The sequence below is a fragment of the Bos indicus genome, chromosome 17 (assembly GCF_029378745.1).
Source record: "Bos indicus isolate NIAB-ARS_2022 breed Sahiwal x Tharparkar chromosome 17, NIAB-ARS_B.indTharparkar_mat_pri_1.0, whole genome shotgun sequence".
In the NCBI taxonomy this organism is placed as follows: domain Eukaryota; kingdom Metazoa; phylum Chordata; class Mammalia; order Artiodactyla; family Bovidae; genus Bos; species Bos indicus.
The window spans coordinates 69,245,588-69,257,188 of NC_091776.1; the positions used below are offsets into that span (position 1 = coordinate 69,245,588).

General features: G+C 50.2%; 1 protein-coding gene and 1 long non-coding RNA gene across 2 annotated transcripts in view; one reads left to right on the forward strand and one right to left on the reverse strand.

The window, feature by feature from the left end:
• TBC1D10A (TBC1 domain family member 10A) overlaps positions 1-2,957 on the reverse strand; it is a 30,482-nt gene extending 27,525 nt beyond the window's left edge. The window contains 1 exon segment of the mRNA XM_070769821.1: positions 2,666-2,957. Within this exon segment, the coding sequence (XP_070625922.1) occupies positions 2,666-2,874 (209 nt within the window). The 5' untranslated portion in view covers positions 2,875-2,957.
• LOC139176776 (uncharacterized) lies at positions 2,957-11,204 on the forward strand. Its single transcript, XR_011561229.1, has 2 exons — positions 2,957-3,296; positions 6,550-11,204. It is a non-coding gene; the product is annotated as an uncharacterized lncRNA (long non-coding RNA).
• The last annotated feature ends 397 nt before the right edge of the window (positions 11,205-11,601 follow it).

Here is an 11,601-nt window from a genome sequence, read left to right on the forward strand (position 1 = left end):
AGTTTCCTCATCGTATAAGAAGTTAGGGTTACACTGGTCAAATTCTTAAGATCCCTTCTATAGGAGAGATATAAGTCTATGATTTCATGATCTACTCACAACAGGCACCAAGCAGTCACCTGAGGAGGAAGCTTCTGATCTACTTTCCTCCCCTACCCCATTAGCCCCTGGCAATTGCCAAAACTGTCTTAAGACAACCTTGGGCCCAAGATGGCTGAAACAGACCTTTAATCTGGAGCCAGAGTCCTGGCCATCTCCACTGCAGCCATCAGGGCTAATGTTTCACTTCTCTGGGCTAGCACATGGACTCCTAGCCCTCAACCACGAGACTGGGTTCAGGGCGGTCACTCTGAAACTTCCCATAACTTCCTCTCTTATGGCCTTGGGCAGGAACTTACTTTTGGCTATTTTTTTTGAACCACAATATTGACTCTACAGGGTACATCCAAGTTTTCAGACACCAGAGATTTTAGGGTGGCCAACAGGGTCAAGAAAGTGAGGCAGGGAGAGAGGAAGAGACCTGGAATCCCACCTCAGCCCCAGCCCTATAGACACCAATGATGCAGAGGGCATCTGCAAAGCCCGGGTTTGTGGTTGGAGGGTGGGAAAGACAGATGTCTGGCTGTTTGGTTGGGGACTACAGCCAAAGGGAGGTGCTCCCACTGGGGCCTCTCTCTGTTCACAAATACCAGAGGTATGCCCTCATTTTCTCCTCAATTTTCAGACCCTTAGAAGGCAAAGAAAGGAAACTAACATTTTCCTAGGCCACTACTTGCACCAGGCACTGTGCTAGGCACTTTTGAATACTTAATCTCTACAGTAATCCTGGGAATAGGTGTTACTGTTGCCCTTTACAGTGAGTAAACAGGCTCAGAGATTCAAGCTCTTGCCCAAGGTCACACAGCCAGCAAGTGTGATTTCTTCCTAAATCTGGCCTTTTCCCACTATTTCACACTGCTTTGTACCCTGAGATCTAGTTAACTTCCTGATAAGCATGTAGTAGGAATTTTTATCTCCCAGAATTCACCAGCAAATCTGAACTCTTTCCTTCCAAGCACCCACAAATGCAACTGGTAACTCCTTTCCCACTTTTGACCTCATCCCTCCCAGGACCCTAATCTCTGGTGTTTGCTCTTCAATTCAAAAATATACCCTAAGTCCTCTTTGGGTTCTCACAAGCTACTCCCTGGGGAACTGTGACAAAGCTTCAAGTCAGAGTGAAGGATCAGAATAAGGGGTGTTCTCTGAGTTCTGGACTGGACTAGGCTTGGCTTGCTCTGAGCAAGTGGGAAGAGGCTGGAGGAGAGAGATCCAGTGGGTAAAAGAGAACTCTCCTTAGGGGAGGGGCCTGCATTTCTCTCCAACTTTCCAAAGGAGAAGGAGGTCTGGTGAATACGAGGCTTTGGGACCGTGGAAAATCCCAGAAGTGAACTTTATGGGGTTGCTTGTGTAGGGTGGGTATCTTAAAGATGGTCAAGCCTCTTCCATAAGTCATAAGAGAGGCTGAAGAAGCCTTAGACGATCACAGCTGGTCAGAGAAGGGGAGGAAGGACCCTCTGGAATAGGGTCATGGCTGAGTCCTGTAGGCTCTCCCAGGTGATTGTGTGGTGCTCTCTATTGAAGGGGAGGCACATCTCAAGGGAGGCTTGTCAGTTCCGGGCAGAACACTGGTCTCAAGTGACAGGACAGCTGGGATGTGAGTGGGCTCTGGAGTCCATCTTTCCTAAAGGGATCACCAACCCATACATATGATCCCTGTGAGGACTGGACTCAGGGAGTACTCTGGGGGCAGAATATGGCTGCTCAGCTCACCAGGCTTGGAGGGAAGGTGCTGCTCCACTGACTCACACTGCTCTGCCTGCCAGCTGGGGGCTCCTGGGTGTGGGAGATCTAGGTGTGCAATGAGCGGGGCCCCTGCTGTCTCCTTGCCTGCACTCTGGTCTGCGTTTGAAGAGGAAGCGTCGACAGTCTGTCCTGGAGGTGAGGTACCGTCCCCCTGCGGGTACTGGGAAGGGGCAGTGCCTGCCCACCTGTTGCTGGTGACAGGGAGAAACTTGCCTCTGAGGGGGAGGCGGGCATTCTCTGTCCCTTCCATGAGGGGAAGTGACTCTCTATCCCAAGGTGGGAGGGAGGTGACCAATGTCAGTCTATCTAGAGGTCCCTGTGCCTTGAGATGAGGGTCAGTCTGTGCCTGAGCGCGGTGGGGGCAGGGCAGCCCGTCCCTCTGAAGTCGGCCTAAGGTGTCCCCTTGATGTGGCGGTGGCGGCTGCTGAGACAAGGACGTCAGTGGGTCTGGTAGGGGGCGGGATACGGAGAATACCGCGCTGTTGGGGAAGGGGAGACCACCTATGAGCCTGTCAGGAGCTGGCCGAACCAACCAGCCCTAAGGCGAGGGTGGCAGCGCTGGGGTTGGGAAAGGTAGCAGTCGATCTGTGTGCTCCGGTGAGGAGAGCACTCTAGGCCCTTCCTAGGGGCGGGTCAGTCCGCCGGGGGTGGGGGTGGGGGGGAAGGTGCGGGTGGGGCAAAGGAGATAAGGGATTGTTGTTCCTGGTTGGAAGGGAGACGTGTCTGTCCTTCCTGAGAGCGGCTCTGTCGGCGTCGAGGCACCGCCGCGGGTCCTGCCCCGGCCCCTGGTCCCCTGGCTCCGAGCCCCAGTGATACTCACGGGCTCTCGGCGCCCTGCGAGCCCACGATGAAGCCGAACTTGTCGATGCGGCGCTCGGCGAAGCCGTTGGTCTCTGAGTCGGAGCCCAGAGAGCTCAGCTCGTCGGCGGCTGCGGCGTCGGGGCCCGGGGCCAAGCTCTCCCGGGTCCCCGACAGGCTCCCCTGAGCTGCGGGCGCGCGCGGCCCGTTCTCTTCGAAGCTCTTCGCCATCCTGGCCGCGCCCGCCGCCTCAGCTTCAGCGGCCACCTCAGCCGCCTCAGCCTCCCGACCTCCGCCGACGCCGCCGACGCCCCGCCCACGCGCCGCGCCCATTGGTCGCCGCAAAGCCGGGGGCGGGGCCCTAGGACTTCCCGGGCGCTTCCTCCCCGCAACGCCCAATGGGTGCCGCGGACCCCAGGGCCCGCCCACCTCCCCCAGGCTGGCGCCAACAGGCCCGACGTGAGGGGGCGGGGCAGCCGTCACCCGAAGCCCTCCCCTCCGAACTGCCAATCACCGAGGGCTCACCTGAAAGAGCTTTAGGGCTTTTCCGGATTAGCCCCTGCCTGGCGGATACCTGCAGCACCGCGAAGGCAGAGACCGAGGGCGCCCTCTGGGAGTACTCGCCCTCTCCTCGCGAGACCTTAAGGACGTGGGTGAGGATTGTTTTCCCATTCATTTATGAGTAGCTCTGAGGAGACTCGGGATGGGTTCGGGGACTCGCCCTGGGACATGGCAGCTTGAAGAGGTAGGCTGAGACAGAAATTCAGCAGCCCTTTCCTTCCCCTGCTCACTGCTTCTGGGGCCTATTCAGTTCAGGTCAGTCGCTCAGTCGTGTCCGACTCTTTGCGACCCCATGAATCGCAGCACGCCAGGCCTCCCTGTCCATCACCAACTCCCGGAGTTCACTCAGACTCATGTCCATCGAGTCAGTGATGCCATCCAGCCATCTCATCCTCTGTCGTCCCCTTCTCCTCCTGCCCCCAATCCCTCCCAGCATCAGTCTTTTCCAATGAGTCAACTCTTCGCGTGAGGTGGCCAAAGTACTGGAGTTTCAGCTTTATTGCTGCTGCTGCTGCTAAGTCGCTTCAGTCGTGTCAGACTCTGTGCGACCCCATAGACTGCAGCCCACCAGGCTCCCCCATCCCTGGGATTCTCCAGGCAAGAACACTGGAGTGGGTTGCCATTTCCTTCTCCAATGCGTGAAAGTGAAAAGTGAAAGTGAAGTCACTCAGTCGTGTCTGATTCAGCTTTATTAGGGAGACCTAATTAATAAGAACGACTTCCCTGGTGGCTCAGACGGTAAAGCGTCTGCCTACAATGCGGGAGACCCGGGTTCGACCCCTGGGTCAGGAAGATCTGGAGAAGGAAATGGCAACCCACTCCAGTATTCTTGCCTGGAAAATTCCACGGACGGAGGAGCCTGGTAGGCTACAGTCCATGGGGTAGCAAAGTGTCGGATACGACTGAGCAACTTCAATGTCAATGTCAATAAGAATAATGATCAAGGACTGTTGAGCCACTCACTGCCCTGAATGACTTCTACCTACTTTCTCTTATTTTTCCAAGAGCCTTATTGAGATATATAATTGGGTTTTAAGTATATAATTGTGTTTTAAGTATATTTGTATTGTTGTGCAGCCATCACTGTAACCTAATTTTAGAACGTTTTCATCACTCCAAAAAGAAATTCATTCCTATCCTTACCAGTCACTCCCCATCCTTCCTCCCCCAGTCCCTGGCAACAACTAATCTGTCTCCATAGTTCTGCTTTTCCTGGACATTTCATATAAATGGCATCATACAGTGTGTGGCCTTGTGTCTGGCTTCTTTCACCTCAGATGTTTTCAAGGTTCATCCGTTTTCATGTCTCTTGGGTAGATAGCTAGGAGTGGGAATTGCTGGGTCTTTAACCTTTTGAGGAACTGGCAAACTGTTTTCCAAACTGGTCACACCATCACACCGTCTCTTGCAATCTTTCAGCAAGGAGGTAGATAACTATTTTTAGGTTTCACTGGTGGCTCAGTGGTAAAGAATCTGCCTGCTAATGCAGGAGACTCAAGTTCAATCCCTGGGTCTTGAAAATTCCCTGGAGAAATAAATGGCAACCCACTCCAGTATTCTTGCCTGGGAAATTCCATGGACGGGCTACAGTCCATGGGGTCACAAGAGAGTCCAGCATGACTTAGCGACTAAACACCAGAGACTACTTAGTCCCATTTTACAATTAAAGAAACTGAGGTGCAGGGAAGTGCTGTCAGCTGCCTGAAGTCTCAGGGCTAGCTTGTGGCAGAGCCAGGATTTGAATCTAGCTCTTACCAACAGCATTCTTGGCAACAGATACTCTTGCCTGGAGAATCCCACGGACAGAGGAGCCTGGCGGGCCGGAGTCCGTGGGGTCACAAAGAGTCGGACACGACTGAGCGACTAACACTATTACCACTACTACTTACCAACAGCTTCTACTGGGAAGCACAGGCTAACAGTATTTATATAGACTTAGCTCCTGGCAGCCAACTTCTTACCCCAGGGTTTATCAACTCATAGAATCTAATGGTAACTCCTCACCTCAGTCCAGTACTTTATGGCTCATAAGTCACAACCATATTGTCATGACACTTGCCTGCAGACCTATTGGGAGACAGGCTTAGAGAGGAGAAGGGACCAGAAGACCCAAGCCTGAGTTGCAGAACCTGGGATAGGCTGCTAAGGGGCCCAAAGCAGCCCCAAGAAGGAAGGTCTTAAGCCGTGACTTCACCAGCCATTCCTTAATGCCATGTGGCTCAGACATTCTTGAAGACTTCACTGTGCAGTCTTGACATTCCATAGGCTTCTGGTTTTCCATAAACAGGGCAATAACAGATACAAGGGTGAGCACATGCTATTTTGGTCTTAAACTCTGTCTGGGAGGATGTGTTCCACCTCTCTAGCAGCTCCAGAGTGGTGGGCTCTTAGTCCTTGCTCCCAGGAAGGGCAGAGTATACCTGGCCAGAGGAGGAGGGCCTATCCCAAGGGAGGGAGAAAGAGTCACATGCCTGGATCAAATGTCCAGGTCTGGCAAAGTATCCACAGCCCTTTGACTGCAGTTCTGGTTCTACACTCATATCCCAAACATGCTCAGCTCTATGAGGCGCCTGTACAGTTCACTTCAGGGGCATTTGGGGTGGGGGTGGGGGTGGGCAGATTAGAAGCATCCAGTGTCCTTCCTTAGGAGACTGGATAGATGTTGATCTCAAGTTAAGGCCTTGAGGCTCCAGCTTTTACTTTTCTTACATAAGACCATCCAGGGGAGCTCCCTGGTGTTCCAGTGGTTATGATGGCACTTTCACTGCCGAGGGCACGGGTTCCATCCCTGGACAGGGAACTGGGATCCCGCAAGCCACAAGGGGATGGCAAAAGAAAAAAAAGGACCACCCTTGATGTGAATCTCTGCTGTCACTGTGTGACCTTGAGCAAATTACTTCTGTCTGAGCCCATGTCCTTACCTGTAAAATGAAAATAAATGAAAAAATGTCTCCTTGTTGTCCCTGAGACTTTTACTGTGATCTGTGTGGTAAGCATCTGGCACGTGGAAATACCCAGTCAATGGGAGCCAGGAGTGGTGGCATCTGTAGTTTGCCAAACATTTGCAAATTCATTATTGTCTTGAGTATCTCCCACCACAGTCTGAGGCTGCAGCAGGGGAGTTTTCCCAGTTTTTGGCTTGGGAGACTTCACTTCATGGCTGTGCCCCTCAGTAACTGGATGTTCTCATGCAAAATTGCTTAGCTTGGGACTTGGCTGGTGGTCCAATGGTTAAGACTGAACTTCCATTGCAGGGGGCGGGTGAGTTCGATCCCTGGTCAGGGAACTAAGATCCCACATGCCCTGCATTGTGGCCAAAATTAAAAAAAAAAAAAATTTGCTTAGCTTCTCAGATCCTGTTTCCTCTTCTAAAAAATAAGAATGTCAGTCATTACTTGGTGAAGAATTGGTGGACCATCTCTGAAGCCTTCAGCATACAGTGGATAATAAATAAATGTTACAGTTCTTTACTTCCGACTCGAGCTCTTTAACTTATCTGATGTTACTCTAGTAACTCTGGGGGAGGGCTGGGCAGAAGTGGAGGCAGAAGGAAATGAGGAAGGCTCTCTGCAGTGCTCTGGAAGAACAGTGTGCAGCAAGCACAAAGGCCCTGAAAGGGAAGCAGGTTCAGAAGACAGTGTAGCTGAGTGAGTAGGAAAGCAGAAGTGAATGAATGGATGGTTCAGAAGAATGCCCTGCACAATCACGTGGTTCACTGGAACACAAAATACAGGCCTTTGGCAACACTGTGAAACACCCTGGTAGACCGGCTGCAGTATTCTTTAAAGGATAAGAGGTGCATGGCCAGACCTACAGGAATGTGTTGAAAACCTGCGAGTCTTATCTTACTGGCATCATAAGTAGGAGTGTATGAGGCCCTGACACAGGCCTCTGGCCAGCACCCTGACCTGGATCCTAGAATATGCTCAGGAAATGCCAGTGTTCGCCAGGAACAAACAGATGTCCAGATATCATAGTCTTTATCTATAATGACAGCAGAGCTGACGTTCATAAAGTAGATAGCTGGTGCCCAGGAGCCTATGAAGAGCAAACAAACTATAAAGCTTCTTTATCCCTTTGGTTCAGTTCAGTTGCTCAGTCGTGCCGACTCTTTGCGACCCATGGACTGCAGCACGCCAGGTTTCCCTGTCCATCACCAACTCCGGGAGCTTACTCAAACTTATGTCCATAGAGTTGGTGATGCCATCCAATGATTTCATCCTCTGTTGTCCCCTTCTCCTGCCTTTGATCTTTCCCAGCATCAGCGTCTTTTCCAATGAGTCAGTTCTTTCCATCAGTTGGTCAAAGTATTGGGAGTTTCAGCTCCAGAATCAGTCCTTCCAATGAATATTCAGGACTGATTTCCTTTAGGATGGACTGGTTGGATCTCCTTGCAGTCCAAGGGACTCTCAAGTCTTCTCCAACACCACAGTTCAAAAGCATCAGTTCTTCAGAGCTCAGCTTTCTTTATAGTCCAACTTTCACATCCATACATGACCACTGGAAAAACCATAGCTTTTTAGTTAATAAAGTCTCTCACTGTTTCCATTGTTTCCCCATCTATTTGCCATAAAGTGATGGGACTGGATGCCATGATCTTAGTTTTCTGAATGTTGAGTTTTAAGCCAACTTTTCCTCTCTCCTCTTTCCCTTTCATCAAGAGGCTCTTTATCCCTACACTGAGGATAACAGTTAAGACTGTTTTGGCAGACAACACAAATGGGGTTAGCACAAAAGTGCAGTTAGAAGGTCCCACAGCTTAAAAACATTCACTTTTTTGTATATAAGCTTCAGGAGCAGTTTGATTCAAAGGTTGTCACCAAGGATGTCAGCCTTGTTACCCCCTTTTCTCTTTGTCCTCCTTCCTCTGGTCACTTCATCCTCAAGCTAGAATTCATGGTAGCAGCTCCAGGCTCACATGCTTCCTCCATCTATCCATCCAGTGGATGACTCTTCTGGTAGCTTCTGTTCAATGATGGGAAAGGAGTACGACAAGGCTGTATATTGTCACCCTGCTTATTTAACTTATATGCAGAGTACATCATGCAAAATGCCGGGCTGGACGAAGCACAAGCTGGAATCAAGGTTGCCAGGAGAAATAATCAATAACCTCAGATACACAGATGACACCACCCTTATGGCAGAAAGCAAAGAGGAACTAAAGAGCCTCTTAATGAAAGTGAAAGAGGTCCCAACATTTCATGGCAAATAGATGGGGAAACAATTGAAATAGTGAGACTGTATTTTCTTGGACTCCAAAACCACTGTAGATGGTGACTGCAGCCACAAAATTAAGACACTTACGCCCTCGAAGAAAAGCTATGACCAACTTAGACAGCATATTAAAAAGCAGAGACATTACTTTGCCAATAAAGGTCCATCTAGTCAAAGATATGGTTTTTCCAGTAGTCATGTATGGATGTGAGGGTTGGACCATAAAGAAGGCTGAGCAATGAAGAACTGATGCTTTTGCACTGTGGTGCTGGAGAAGACTCTTGAGATTCCCTTGGACTGCAAGATCAAACCAGTCAACCCTAAAGGAAATCAGTCCTGAATATTCATTGGAAGGACTGATGCTGAAGCAGAAGCTCCAATACTTTGGCCACCTGATGTGAAGAACTGAGTCCTTAGAAAAGACTCTGATGCTGGGAAAGATTGAAGGCAGGAGAAGGGGACGACAGAGGATGAGATGGTTGGATGGCATCACTGACTCAATGGATGAGTTTGAGCAAGCTCCAGGAGTTGGTGATGGATAGAGAACCCTGGCGTGCTGCAGTCCACAGGGTTGCAGAGTCGGACACGACTGAGCAACTGAATTGACTGACGTTCAGTGGTGAGGAGGCTGTTTTCCTTCACTCTGTACTAGGACACAGGTCTATCTCTAATTTAATCATCACCACGGCTCAGAGATACGGAGCACCAACTTGTTTAGTTGACCTCAGCCTAAGACAAGGCAGATGTCACCACCCTTATGGCAGAAAGCAAAGAGGAACTAAAGAGCCTCTTAATGAAAGTCAAAGAGGAGAACGAAATAGCTAGCTTAAAACTCAACATTCAAAAAACTAAGACCATGGCATCCGGTCCCAACACTTCATGGCAAATAGATGGGCAAACAATGGAAACAGTGATTTCGGAGTCCAAGAAAATAAAGTCTATTTCCATTGTTTCCCCTTTGCATTATAGGAATAAATGAAATATTACCTATAAGGATGGCTGTAATTACAGTGTACTGCATATTTCAAGTACTCTGATACAATTTTTGTATACATTCTCTTAATATATAATTTTAGAACGTGAAATGGTTTTAATCATTAGTGGCCTCCAATGGGCTACATGGTTTTCATTTCAAGCAGCTGGTGGAACTGAAATTCCTTAGTGTCTACTACTTGAAGAACCCTCTTCGTCCAAGTCTTCAAAATCAGTGAGCCTGAAAGCACTGCGCCAGGCCGTTTTCCCAGAAATCTCACAGCAGGAGCATTTCTCCCCATTTCACAGTCTGGCAAGGTGTGAGGATGCTGTGGTCACCAGGAATACAAGAGCAGCTTTAGCCTTCCAGAGCCCTTGCTGGCCTCGGGGTATCCATCTTATCTAGAAAATTGGCCAGATAATCCCCAGAGGAATGCAAGTGAGGTCAGAAAAGCTGTGCAAGCAAGGGGCTGCCTACACGCTGTAGGCTCTAAACAAGAAGTGCAGAGAGCTGGGCTGCACGCCGGGCCTGCAGCCACTGGCAACCACAGGGCCGCCTGGTCAATGGGCCTTCTGCAACTGAGTGAGCCAGAACAGATGTTCATTCAGGAGCTCCGGGAAGCTGAGTTCAGGCCCTGGACGGCGGCTCAAAGGACCCATTCACTGACATTCCGCCAGCAGCATTCCCAACATCTAGGCACAGCCTCAGTCACGGAAGGCCTGTGAGATCTGCCCATCTGTGGAGGACAGGCTGGTCCCAGAGCCATACCGGGAAGAGAAGAGAGCTTGGAGTGTGGGACTCCCCCAGCTCTACTAACCCCCTTCCCCCTGGAACAAGACCCAGGGGCTGTCCAGGGGGATTTCTGGTGTTGGTCACGGAGAAGCAACCAACAGCTGGCTTACTTCTGGCACCCAAACCTTGGAACTTCAGGAAGCCAAATTTCAGTCCTGGCCCCTGGGGGAAATTTCTAGTTACCAGGCGGGAAGCAAATGTCAGAGTGAGGAATAACATCCCACTAACCAAGTTGCAAACGTGAGCAGTTTGTAATGGAGCCACATAACTGGCAGTCGAAGGGCCACTTGAGCCCAAGGTCTAGAGCTGGAAACTGAGTTTGGCGAGGCAGTGGAGGGAATGGTGACTAGAACACTGTGACTTCGGGGATGGCCTCACCCCTCTGGGCCCGGGAAATGACTTCTCAGGATGAAATGGAAGCAATGAAAGAAAAGGCACTGGGAACTCTCAGGGGGGAAACACACAAGATCTTCAGAATGAAATCAACATTAGGTTTAAAACCAGGAAATGGTTATCAACAGGCTCTCAACTTCCTCCCTGTGAACACCCACGCACAGCAGCACCTACCTCCCTGTGACAGCACAACTCTGAAAATAACCGCCTGAGCCTGGCCCCCACGAGGGGGCGAGGACTGTGGCAAGTGTTTTGCACACATTCTCTTTTTATCTTCTCACTGTGCGACTGTGGGCATGTGATTCAGCCTCTGTGCCCAGTTCACTCACGTGTTAAACAGGAACGCCCACATCAGGATCACATGACTCAGGGAGTTCCCTGGTGGCCTAGTGGTTAGGGTTCTGGGCTCTCACTGCCTTGGCCCTGGTTCAATCCCTGGCCAGGAGCCAGGGTCCTGCAAGCCGCACAGCACTTACCTCATTAAAATTGATCAAGTGCTTGAAACAGTAAGTAGTTGGATAATTTTATAAAGTTTAACAAAAACAGTTTATGGCCTTGGAACAATGAAGTAGTTTTAAAATAAATACATTTTTGGAAAAAAAAAAAAAAAACACCTCATCATACACTTGTGCTCACTCCGCATAAGCCACCTGCTCAAGGTCACTTATCAGGTGATGAGTGAGCCCTGGCCTGGCAAACTGCCACCCTCTGGTCTCATCTGCGTGCTGCCCACTGACCCAGGAACTGCAGCCCAGCGCTCTGTGTTCTTCTGGGGTCCTGGCATGTTGAAGGTGTTCCGTGTTAGTCTGTTATACACACAGGGCTATGCCTTTTGAAGATCCATGTGCTTCAAAAAGGCAATAAAAACATACCTAAGAAAGAGTCATAGAAGACTGGATGGAGGCAAGAATTCAGTTAGAAGCCCAGCATTTCTCAGAGCAGAAGAGGAGCCACAGGCACCGTGCCATACTCCATAGTCCTAGGTCCAGACAGGGCAAGGTGGCCAGGAGACAAGTCTCATGACA